The 13,190-nt window shown below is 37.5% G+C and overlaps 1 protein-coding gene across 1 annotated transcript; it reads right to left on the bottom strand.

Annotated features, from left to right (window-relative positions):
* Positions 1-4,318: 4,318 nt before the first annotated feature.
* On the bottom strand, positions 4,319-11,978 carry slc1a3b (solute carrier family 1 member 3b). Its single transcript, XM_060896504.1, has 10 exons — positions 11,788-11,978; positions 11,033-11,261; positions 10,737-10,874; positions 8,813-9,017; positions 8,678-8,720; positions 7,466-7,737; positions 7,074-7,307; positions 6,788-6,982; positions 6,299-6,433; positions 4,319-5,853 (listed from the first exon to the last, which is right to left on the bottom strand). Exons 2-10 carry the CDS (start codon positions 11,211-11,213, stop codon positions 5,643-5,645), a joined length of 1,614 nt encoding a protein of 537 aa, XP_060752487.1. The 5' UTR covers positions 11,214-11,261; positions 11,788-11,978; the 3' UTR covers positions 4,319-5,642.
* Positions 11,979-13,190: the final 1,212 nt, after the last annotated feature.

The raw sequence follows: 13,190 nt of genomic DNA, 5'->3' as shown, positions 1-13,190 counted from the left end.
GAGTGCTCCAAGGATGCCATTAAAACCTGTCCGACATAGTGCATGTATATAGGGACTAGGGGGTTATTTGGGATTCAGCCACATCGACTTCCGCTGTTTTCTGCATGCTTTCTTTCCTACTACTAATTCTACAGTAGTCTCGAGAATCGTTATTGGTACCAAACCAGTGGACAAAATCCTTTTGCCTTTTCAGTGTCAGAGTTGTCATTGTGAGTTAACTTTATACATGCTGCTTTTACAGTTGAACCATGTTTGTTTGCCCTGATATATGTAAGTCTACCATGCAGCTGTTTAAATTATACTATTTTTCTTTACATTCAAATATTCCTTGACTTATTATTATTATTGTTGTTGTTGTTGTTTACTTCTTTGCAAACAAAAACTATATCAGAACTCCCCTGGAATAAAAGTATGCAGTATAAGTTTCTTTTATATATCTAAACCTTCTGTAATTTTGCATTTTCCTGGAAAACCCCTGAGAATTGAAAATCTTCCTTATTAAATAAAAAAAGCAAGCATAGAATGGGACTGTGCTGCAGAACAGTTTGTTTCATGACTCGAAAACAAATCTCTGATATGATTAAAAATTCCACTGGTCGGATATCATTAATCACCAATATTGAATATATATTATATATATATATACATAAAAATATAATGACATAAAAATGTTTTCCACACTTTATCTGCCATGATTTGCACGATAAAAAAAGGGTTTATTGTTTATTAAACAGAATTGATGCTTTCTGCAATTCCATCCCCTGTGGCACTTCTCTTAATCATTTACACATTTTCTCTTCTTATATAAAAGCTATTAATTATCTAAATTTATTGAAACAGCTTTGTTCCAAATATTTACATTTCTTACATTTAGCAGACACCCTTATACAGAGTGAATTAAATGTATTTCAATTTATACAACTAAGCAATTGAGGGTTAATGCCCTTGCTCAGGGACCCTGCAGTGGCAGCTTGGTGGACCTGGGATTTGATCTCATGACCTTCCAATTAGTAGTCCAACACATTTACCACTAGGGTACCACATCCCTATCAAATGTACTAGGTAAATTTTCTGTTTAATTAATAATTCACACACTATTGTTATATTTACTGCCATTTATTAGCCTTCTAGCGTATATATTTACATCTTTCTGATCACTTAAATAATGATAACAACATTAATAATAATTAACAGCACAATATAATCTCACTGTTTTAACTGATTTCACTGAGAAACCATTTCTCATATTTATTAAAAACAGGTATAGGAAAAGGATAACCTTCATTATTTTACTATTTTATTATATTTTATAGTGTGTTTTTTGTTGCTCTTTCAAAACGGTCGAATCATACAAGAAGCTATAGAAAATTATAATCATGTGAAATAGTCATAAAACCAGTGCTTGGAAATGTAAATTGTTTACATATGGTGTTGGTATAGCATTAGTTTAAAGGTTTTCCAGAGTTGAAAAAGTAACTTAATTTTCTAACTTTCTTTAAAACTTTTGCTTTACACAGTGAAATTAGTTCTTTTTAGTGTTAAGATTTTGTTTTGTAAGCAGCTCGCGGCCGCCCTCTCGCGGCAGAAAGCTGAAAGTGCAGCACATAATAACAACAAAAACACAGATCAGGAAGTGACTGGAATCCACGTTCATGTTGCTCTGTTGTTGCTTTTGTGTTCTTCATAGCAATCTTCGACTATATTTTGCATTGATGGTCTTCCCTAACTGTAAAATAAAATAAACTCCACAGACCCCTTCACGCAGATTGAATATAAGAATATTCTGTCTATCTGCTATATACAGCTTTTTATTCCTGTACTGATACAACACGTGTTTGAGTTTACATCATTTATTGCCATGTTATTGGGGTTTAGATCAGACCCATTCATTTAAAGCAAACCAATAATAGATTTAACAACACTTGGGGGAAAACAAACAAACACATGCATTAAGTACTACATGCTTGTATTATTAAAATATGCAAAGATAAACACAGGGAATAAAGAGAGTATATCATTTGAAATGGTTGAACTTGAAGTCTTGTAGCAAATAAAGCAATAGAGTTTTTTTAATGTCAGGAAAATTTGTTTGCTCAAGGTTTCTTAGGTTACTTTTGCTTCCTAAAGCTGTTATCGAAATAAAACAAAGAATCTGTACAGGCTGTAAACTACACTTTTTTTTCCTTTCTCTTTTTTCTGAACATGTATACATTAAGAGATATAATAACCTACACTACATGTTTAGCCAACTCATGAAATAATAGAAATGCAGCGATAAAATCTGAAACAAACAGCAAAACAATAATAGACCTGTACAAGATTATTAAAGACATTAGCACATATGGAAGCTGTATTATCTGTATTATAACATTTATAATATCCACATCCTTCCACATATACACTAATGCATTTAATAATCTTGTATTTTACTAAGTGTAATCTTTCAATAAGGAATACCTTATAAATCTGAATTGCTAGAATAAGAATTAAACCTTTACAGCCTTTTTTTTGATAGATTTACTACAATATATAGCTATATTAGCTACAGATGCTCCCAAATTCTCAGTCTCAAATCTCATGCAGATTAGAACAGGTTTTCTTTATTTGACTCCACAGATCTTGCCCTCAACACTAGCCTGATTCCCAAGCTTTGCAAATGAAATATATACCCATAACATGATGCTACGCCCATCGTGAATCACTGTGGGGATGATGTGCCACATTTCTGCTTTGTACTGGTAAAATAAAATATCATATTTGGGTTTCAAACCTTCATTATAAATCCAGCATTATGGAGCATCTTGTGGATACTTTAGGGTTACCGTGGGGTGTTTGGTTACTCCACAATAACCTCATTAACTGCTCACTGAATTCTGAACAAAGGCATGATTACTCTGTTTGAAAAATATCGTATCATATTTCAAAGGTCCACTGTGCACCTGCACAGACAGGAATGACAACATGGCAGCCAAAACACAGTTTTCTCTGGTGACTCTCACTGGTCTCAAGGAGGTAATAAATTATTCTACAGATAACAAACTGGTTTCTAGCTGCTCATTGGATATTCACTATAATAAAAGGCTTAAGAGAGCAAAATATACAAAAGCACTAAGCAGAAAGACATGACATTTCACGATGTTTTTAAATTAAAAAGCATACTTTCAGAAGAAATTTACTGATGTGTGGTTTGTGGTTTTGCACCGCTATTGCTCAGATCCTCCACAAGGTGGCAGTAAAAGCCCACATTTGGTGATTTTTTTATAACCTAAAGTATATAATCTAAAACTAATAACAACTTTAAGCTATTTAAAAATTACGCACAACTATTATAATAATACATATAAACATAGTGTAGCCTCGAAAATCTCAGGTATTGTAAAAAATCTGTAGAAATAAATGATAAATATCACATGACTATTCTGTAGTCAATTTGCAGTTGGTTATTAGAATTGGCACAAAAGGAAAGACAGCAGAACTTTAAGCTTAATGAGATTTTGTTTTGTTTAAATGAAAATAAAAAGAGTAAAGTATTGTTTTTGTTTTGTTTTAGCAGAGCAACAAGGCAAGTGCAAGCATGATATTTTAAATAGATAGTCAGAATAGAAACTAAATAGATAGTTTATATAGATTAAATAGATAAATAAATAGATGAAATAAATAGTTAAATAGATAGTTAATTTGATTAACAACCCACCAAAATTTTATTTACTGCTTCATATCTATAAGTGCTGCATTATCAGAACTGTCATCACATCATCTGTATACATTACACACACTACTGCTGCTGTATATTGTACAAAAGCACAATATGCACTTGCACTTTCCACACTTTATGTACATAACTGATCAGTCATATTCTGTATTCATATTTAATACTCATAATGTTTATTGTATCACATTTGCATTGTCTTGTATAGTCTGTATTATCTTGTATAGTATAGTGTTATTTATGTCTGTACCTTTGAGAGTCAAACAGCTGGAACCAAATTCCTTGTGTGTGTCAACACACTTGGCCAATAAATCTGATTCTGATTCTGATTCTGATTCTGATTCTGATTCTGATTCTGATAACCCACAAAAATGACTTTTATTTTTTTATTTTTTTATTTTGCCCCCTGTCGGTTTTGGAGACTTTTATGAGGCATTAAATAGTGTGACTGTTGTTAACCTTGTTCTTTTGAGGTAATGTGTAATCTTCACTCTGGGATGCCAATTCATCCTTGAGCACCACACACACACACACACACACACACACACACACACACACACACACACACACACACACACAAAGACATACAACATAGTACTTCTTTTTTTCTTTTCAATTTTATTCAAAACTATATTTACCATAGACAAACCTACAGTTTAATTTATTCCATGTAGTTTGAAACCACACAGTATTTTTTTTGTATATGTGTGTGTGGATCTAAGGGGCAAATAACCAGTAAGATGAACGAAATCCCCATAGACACATCACAAAAGAAGCAAAATCACAGTTTCTTTTTGAGTGAGTTAGTAGGCGCTCAGCATGATTGTGTCTGTGGTGTCGGATCCTGAATTTATCTTTCTTCTTGAAATGACTGTTCCAGCTCAGTGCAGTCTCTTGCAGGAGGCTTCACAATCTCATTCACAATATCTACATTTAACTCTCCAAAACTACGACTATGTAATATACTATTTATATAATAGAATCTATGTTAGCAAATGGCAGCAAAGGGGTAGCATTTGAGTGTTTCAAGTGTGCTACCAGGATGTTCCTAGAGATGAACGAGGGAAATTAACACTGTAACCGGTAATGTGTATCAAAATACTGTGAACATTCTGATACCTCCAGCATTACAATAAAGACAAGGTAAGTACAAAGAAAAAATGAATCAAAAGGTAAAAGAAAAATTTTTTTGACTGAGTGAATAAATCAAAGCCTTATAAAGCTAGTTGAATCCTCACTAGAAACAGACAAAACGTAGTTTTAAACACAGGGGCAACACACTGGGGCAAGTAGGTGTTTCTATTGAGTTTAATAAACACATTTTTTTTTATTATTTTACTGCTGGATGTTAGAAGCCAAAAATATCGACTGGACCGCCTGTAATTTTAGTCTAACCCAAATGCAATGACCAATCACATAATTTCTTCCATTCGATCAAAAATCATCAATATACTAAATTTTGTGCATATATCACTGGCTGCTATTCATTTATGTGACACGACCCTTTAGTTTCCATTCAGCTCTTTTTTACTTTACACTCTTCAGGTTAAACATCACTTTTCTTTAATCACAAGTCAAATTGCTATTTTACTTTCTATAGTCCACCGTCTTTCTTTCCTGTCTAAACCTTCAAATTCCATCAGGACTCCAATTTCCTTCCTACCGCATGTCCAGTCATGATATAACCAATAAGTCTTAAAATAAATTTTAAAATGATTCACAACTGATGATTAATGTCAAATGAGGAATCATTGAACATGTGACAGGGATACAAGAAATTAAACATGAAGGAATGGTGGTTCCAAAAGTAGGCAATGAAAAAAGGAATAACACACACACACACATACACACACACACACACACACACACACACACACACACACAAAGAAATCCATCCTTGGGTACAAACACCACAATAGGACTCTGGGAGTCACTACATCTTTGTTTCGCTGTCTGGAGGTTTCTTGTTCTCGTATTCGTTCTCTTGAGGAATCTTCTGGTAAGGCTTCTTCACCTCATTTTCCTCCAATACAGAGTTGCCCATCTCCAAATCGCTGTTCTGCAGCTCATCTTGGGACAGGAACTCCACGATGCCTGCTCCTATAGAGTCACCCAGCACATTGGTCGTCGTGCGCAGTCGGTCCCTGTAAAGCATGATCATCATCATTTTTTTTCTTTCTTCCACAGCTTCAAGAAAGTCTTGAACTTTCTTTTCAATTTATCCACCCCAGTTTAAGAGCTAGGACTTTTTCCTATCCAATTAGCTCTGTAATTTATGGGAAGGGGATTCTATTTGGAATGATTAATTTGCCTAACCTAATTATGTTTCTATGTTAAAACCAACTGAAATGACATGAAATTCTCCAAAAAAAAATGGAGCAAGACCTATGGGCTTTTAGAAGTGTGTCACTAGGGTAGATACAGAAAAAACCAACCACGTGTTAGAAAATGTAATGTAGGAATTAAGTTTAACAGGAAAGCCGTGGTTAAATATGTTGCCGTCGATTCATTATATAAAAATGGAATAATCAAAAATTTGTGATAGATTGAAAAGACTGCGGTGTAAAATTGGAAGTATGGAGCACTCACAGGAACCAATCAACGGCGATGATGAGGCTGATGTCGTCAGTGGGGAGGCCCACAGAGGTCAGCACGATGACCATGGTGACCAGTCCAGCCTGGGGGATTCCAGCAGCACCGATACTGGCAGCTGTGGCTGTGATGCTGCGTAAATAAACAAAGGGACTTTCTTAGCATGAGAATATGAAACACATTCTAGTGAGTTGTTCTACAATATAGAACAATATAGAAAAAATATTCATAGCTTTCAGTGTGCCATGGTGACAATAAATATATCATTAATTAAAAAAAGAATTCATATTCTAACTGATATATTTTTTAATCACTTCTTATCTTTATCTCTTTATTTTTTTTGGTTTTTAAAATGTAAGCAACTTTAAAAGATCTTCCAGTATATATATAAGGATTATAATTACATATTATGCTAACATAGTAGCTTGTATGTTATTCATATTTGGAGAGATTTCACCAGCAGGTATGATTTCAGCATATTCACACCTTATAGTTATGATCTGTCCAAAGTTCATCTCCATGTTGTTGACCTGTGCGATAAAGATGGCTGCCAGCGCCTCGTACAGTGCTGTTCCGTCCATGTTGATGGTAGCGCCAACTGGCAGCACAAAGCGGGTCACCCTCTTGTCAACTTTATTGTTCTCCTCTAAGCACTTGAATGTAACGGGCAGAGTGGCTGAACTGGAAAAGGAGGAAACAGAAGAAAAGACGCGGTTCAGCTTTAACACACACACATTTTAGAGATTTTAGAGATTCCATTCTTGAGCTCTACCTGGACGATGTTCCCAAGGCGGTGATTAGGGCCTGCAATAAGCCAGTGATAAAGATGAAGGGGTTTTTTCGGGTGATGACAAAGAAGAGAGTGGGTAGAATAATCATGCCATGGATTAGGAGGCCTATGATGACCGTCACAGTGTACATGCCTAGTTGCCCTCCCATTTCAGTGATGTCATCCATTTCCACGATTTTGCCAGCGATCAAAAAGAGGATACCGATTGGTGCATACCTTCAATAAGCAAGAATCAAGCAAAGGTACTTGTGAGTGGTGTGTTCGTTTTCAGGAACATTAAGTATCATTTGATGTACATTACCACCATTATATAGTGATAATAATTCAATACAATGCATGCCATGCTTATATGGTTCACACATGACAGCACCCACCACATGACGATGGCGACCAGACGCATGATGGCCTCGTTGAGGGAGTTGAAAAAGTCCCTGAGTGCTTGGCCTTCCTCCTTCATATTTCCAATGATCAGGCCGAGGCACATAGAGAATACGACCAGCCCGAGGGCATTGACTCCATTTGTAGTGCCAGGGATTGGGATGATCTCTTCCTGAGCTATCTCTTGGGTCACGTTGGTCAGATTGAAAATGCTGTCATTCACTATCACCTTCACATGTACAACTCTTTTGCCGTATTTGGTTTTGAACTGTGGTGAGGTGGAAGAAAAGGACAGAATTAGAGAAAAGAAACATTCCATTATATTAAATTATATTAAAAAGTAAATAGAACATTATAAAAAGGATAACTTTTATACAGTTATATGATTACATTAAACCACTACAAAATCATATCGGTTTCAAGGTTACTGGTAAATGCGTATGGGACGGAGACCGATATACAAACCTATATTTTTTTTCATCAAGTATATCTGCATAAATATGAATGAACAATGCTATCTTTTAAATTTAATGAAATGCATTCTTTCAGATCCAGCTGGCTCCAATATTTCCCTGTCAAGAGTGTCCGGACCACAGTGTCGTTCTCTACTGTCAGTGCCTTCCATGTCATTGTGTGGCCTCAGCAGTTCCCCGTCTCTTGGTTTCCGTACCCCTTCCTCCCCCATAACACCAGACCATGGTACTGCTACTGTCCTGCCAAAGCTTTACCCACAGCTGTGTCCTCTTAAATTTACAGTCCAATCCATCAAAATGCTAAATGGTTCTTGCACCTCCTTTTCCCAGCATTCAAACTTAACCATTTTGGTCCAGTATGAAAAATTCTGATACTTTGTCATTAGTTGTTATACATGACTGCACCATTAAAACAGTCTTCCTCAGAAGCTGTGCGTATCCAAGGGTGATAATATATTCTCCACTAAGCTTTTTTGTGTTGTCTCTGAAAGGCCATAAAGCATAGACTCATTAAATCTGATGAGAAACCGGTTTCCTGCACAACAGGGAACCAAAGAACAAAGAATAATTTCCTTTGGAGAAAACACTATCCCATGACCACATCTTTGTTTCAGCCATATTTTGGGACGAAAGTATAACATTAATTCACAGAACAAAAGGAAACACCCACAACAAGGCCAGCAAAGACAAGGAATCAGTTACAATTGCCAATAAAACTGTCTACCCAACATCTACCTGCTGTGTGCAAGCTTGAACCAGGTTGGGTGGAAACATGTTTCTGAAAAAGACAAATAAGTAAACCTGTGTAAGCCATAAGCCTTTGATCATATGTCATAAGTCAATCGGTTGTGCAGATCAGTTCTGCAGTACCTGATCAAGTCCAAGAAAGCATCAGCTGGGCTGACTTGCTCAATTTTGTGCTGCTTTGTAAACTCTTCTCTGGAGCCTTTGCCAGGGTGGATGATGAGGACCATGATGATTCCAATGAACACAGCGATGAATGTGGTAGTCATGTAGTACACCACTGCTCGCATCCCCATCTTCCCTGAAGACCGACTGTCAAGTGCTGCCATGCCTGGTGAGAAAATATATACATTCACCTGTTGCTTGATCATTTTAAGGTAATGTTTCCAGGTCAGAATGCAAAATATCCTCTAATTTATTGATTGGTGTAGCCTGGATGCTCTTTTATAATACATGGAAAAGCCATGAAGAGGTTGATGGACACAAAGAGTCAATTCTAGTACAGATCAGTGCTTCACATGAGCTGATTAGTTACAGAGGTCTACGTTACCATCATCTACTCAGAAAGATGGACTGCACTGAGCATCACTTAGTTATATCTGGTGTGGGCATTTCTCTGCCTCCAGCTTTACCTGCCAGGGCCGCGATGGCCAAACTAACATGAAGTAGCATGAACCTACTTGGGGTTGTGTGAAGTTCATGCTTTATTTTTCATGAGTGGAAGTCAGACAAAATTGAAGAACTGAAGAATAAGTCATTGAAGTGGTTTTAAGTGGTTCCATGGAGGTGCCCCAAAAGAAGGCATTGTAAAAGAAAGAACATTTACTGAGAATGCCCCAGAACACAGTTAGTTTACCATTTTCAGTGCTGGAAGCTGTTATGTTGCATTCACAGCAGTGAAAGGAAAAGCGTCTATTGTGCAAAAGAGATGTATGTGTTCCTTTAATCCTGTTGGGGGCAGCGCCATTAGAGGCCTTCTCTTTCAGCTCATTTCTTTCCATTCTCTCAGCCACACCCCTCTCTTCCTCAGGCCTCCTCCACTCATCCTCCTTAACCCACTGTCTCTCTCTCTCTCTCTCTCTCTCTCTCTCTCTCTCTCTCTCTTTCTGTGACAAGTCTGAGAAACTCCTTCACCTGCCCAAACCAAAGCCCCGGCAGCTCTCTGGATCTCCAGGGAAACACCAAACAGTTTTTTTTTGCTGAACCAAAAAGAACCCAGTCACTCACTTTGGGTACAAAAAAAACTACAAAGAGTAGACGGGACAAAACAGCCCGCTCTTACATGTCACGCTCTTGGCCTTCTTTAGCCCTTGACAGAATGGAGACATTTGGGGAAATGGCTATTACTGGAGCAACCAAGCTGACCTCTAAAAAGGAACCCCAAAAATCACAATATTTGCATATTCATAATTTTCATGAAGAAATGTTAGAGTGATTAGCATACTGTCTTTCTAAGCAAATGCTTTAAGCAACTGGCTGCATGTGTGTGTTCATGGAATGCAACAAGACAATATGTGTTTGAAGGGAATTTTGGATCTTTTATATGAGTGAAACGAAGCAGGAGGGATACAGTGGGGTGTGTGTGTGTGTGTGTGTGTGAGAGAGAGAGAGTGCTGGTGGGGAGGCTTAATTTGACCCATCGCAAACTTCCCAGCACTGAGTAGCTAAAAACCCTAGCCTGAGTCTCTTCCATATCTCAGCACAACCACAGCTTCAGTTTTGGCTTACTTCTAAACACTACAATGAAGACACTCTTGCCCTCGCAGAAAACATAGACACTAAGTATTTGGATGATGTAGACTACATGAAAGCTTAGATCTTCCAAATCATTGTTTATTTACATGCTATGGCCTTTCAGGATTTATCAACAGTTTGATTGTTCTAATTAAAAGATGTCTAATTAAAGAAAAGTCATATCATGATGCATCATGGAGAGAGCATCCTAACTGTAATAAACTCCAACTATCCTTACCAAAATTATCGCAGTATTAAGAATCATGCTATGAAATATAAAAGGAAGCAGCTGTTGAACGTGCTGTTTCATACAGACCTGTGACCAGACTGGACACCAGCAAGGGGAGGACCAACATCTGGAGCATGCGCATTAAGAGCTCTCCGGGAAAGGAGAAATATTTCACCTCTCTGTAGGACATCTTATATGGCCGCAGGGCAAATCCAAGTATGATGCCTGACCATAAAGAAAACATCAATAATTATACACTGTTATAACATGATAGTCTTTCTATACAGTACGTAGCTTCATGTTTTGTGTTTATTTGGCTTGTGTGCTCTGTGTGTCAGTTAAAAAAAATCACCATGATATGAAAAAAAGGGGAATGCACTTGCCAAGAGCAACTGCCCCAATGGTGAAGAGCACAAAGGCATTCCTCCTCAAGAAGGTCTTAACGTCGTCTTTGGTGATGTCCTCTACTTTCTTCCTGGCCTTCAGGGAGCGCAGTTGGATGTCCTCACGGATCCTCTGCACCCGACTGCGAGAGCGCGGGTTCTCCCCGGTGCTTTTGGTCATGGCCGCTGCTGTGAGCTACCGGACAGAGCAAACTCCAAGCTTCCTGATCTGAAATGTTCATGAGATAGAAAAGGACATTTGGACTGCCTCTGTATGAAGTCATGTCTAAAGCCGTTAAAACACCCTACCGCATAAGAACTTTGAAAGTATAACAAATCTCCAGGTAGTTCTTTTATTTAGGCCAGAAACCAAAAACAAAGAGAGACAGCCATGTCCAGGAAAAACAATGGCTTTTGACTTGCAGGTGTGCATCTGAATTCATAATCAGCAGAGGAAAACAATTAGAGTGGACCACGATGTATATTTAATTATATGCAAATGAAAAATGAAGGATCTCTTTCTCTAAGACTTAAATTACCATTACGCAACTCAAGCACTCAAGCAACTGCCTCCTTTTGAAGGTGGAAGGTAATGTATTATTTCCACACCTGAATACATTTACAATGAGTCTCACAGGGAAAAAATTAAAACATGTGTAATGTGTAAACTTTTTCTAAAATTCAAATCCAAACTCGTATGTAAATCTGAACAGTACTACAATAAGATGACAAAAGAGACTGACTTCCACACTTACCCTTCTCAGCACAATTAATCTCCTCTCTGTAGTGATACTCGGTGAGACACTGCGCTGGAAAGTGGAAGGGCGATCCGAAGGTGCCGGAAGGCTGAAGACGGTCTTCAGTAATGCAGGAGTGGAACTTGTCTGTCTTGAATGAGAAGAAGTGTGTAGAGTGCAGGAGGTGATGCCAGCTTCTGCAGCTGAGATGTTCCCACAACACCCGCAGCTCACAAGGGGAGGAGATTGTAAAGGCAGACGGAGGGAGGGTGAAGAGGAGTGGGATGATGCTTTCACTAGTGATGGCAATTACGGCTCTTTTTAGTGAATCAAAGCTCATCTCGGATCACCAATTTTTTTCCCTCACAGCTGGCCAAAGTTGTTGGTCTTTGACTATTTATCACTAAATAATAAATACAATAAACTCTTGTAATAATCTTCCATGCTACACATTTGGTAACAATTTTAATATTCTATGTTATTAGTCTTAGTCATTTTCTGATCTTCAAATGTCCACTTTCTGTGAGCTTAATTTAATATTTCTGAAATACTTAAAACAGAAAAGATCTTGCACCAACAACCAGGTCACAATCACTGAGATCAAATTCAGGTGTTGGGTGTGAACATGAACTAAAGCTCGTGTATGTGCATGATTTTATTTGGACGACTGGATAATTGCATGAATGAGCTGCTGTACATTTACACATTAAAATAAACACACACCTTGAACAACAAATGAACACAAAATGGACTCTAAATCATTTTGTGCAAAACAACTCAAGACTCAAGAATAATATAAGTCACGGTATGACAATTATATCAATTATAGTATTAAGAAGAAAGGAACAGAGAGAACCACAATTACAGTTTAAAACTGGAGTAAATGTTTCCTGCTTAAGAAATGAACAGACACTGATTCTGATCCATATCTAACCCTGATGTGAGCTACTATAAAACTTTTAAAACATTAAAACCTAAACCATATGTTCAGATCATTAGTTGGAGGAAAATGAATAACCAGCATCCGCAAAACTATCTATAAAATCGTTTGTACGCAAACATACATGCTTACTATATTAGGGTCTTGGTTTGAACTCTTGCTTTTGCTTTATGTGTTTGCACTGGAATACACTATGTGTCTCCATCTGGAGTGCAAAAAAAAGTAACATAATTGTTATGGAACAGGAACATGAGCTCACGTGTGACATGAGATTTGCGTGTAAACCACAGACACATCTTCTCAAGAATGAAATGCCACTCATGGCCCCCTCCTTTCTTTCTCCACCCTTTCTCTCTCCTCTCTCTGGGGCTTGGCCAGGCCAACCGTCTTAAAGTACTTCGGATAAAGATAGGAGCTCGGTGTAGTGGGAGAAAAGCAGGGGCCACAAAATAACCTCTCCCACACAGTGAAGAAACGGAAC

The sequence above is a fragment of the Tachysurus vachellii genome, chromosome 20 (assembly GCF_030014155.1).
Source record: "Tachysurus vachellii isolate PV-2020 chromosome 20, HZAU_Pvac_v1, whole genome shotgun sequence".
In the NCBI taxonomy this organism is placed as follows: Eukaryota; Metazoa; Chordata; class Actinopteri; order Siluriformes; family Bagridae; genus Tachysurus; species Tachysurus vachellii.
This window is presented reverse-complemented; position numbering and strand designations above follow the sequence as displayed.

Bases quoted from the DNA above. Each gene is read 5' to 3' on its own strand.
- slc1a3b (XM_060896504.1), bottom strand. From the start codon at position 11,213: ATGACCAAAAGCACCGGGGAGAACCCGCGCTCTCGCAGTCGGGTGCAG. The intron at 10,875-11,032 runs GCAAGTGCATTC...CTTTATGGTCAG, and splicing joins CATTGGGGCAGTTGCTCTTG to GCATCATACTTGGATTTGCC. The intron at 6,983-7,073 runs GTAGAGCTCAAG...CTCCTTTTCCAG, and splicing joins GCCTTGGGAACATCGTCCAG to TTCAGCCACTCTGCCCGTTA.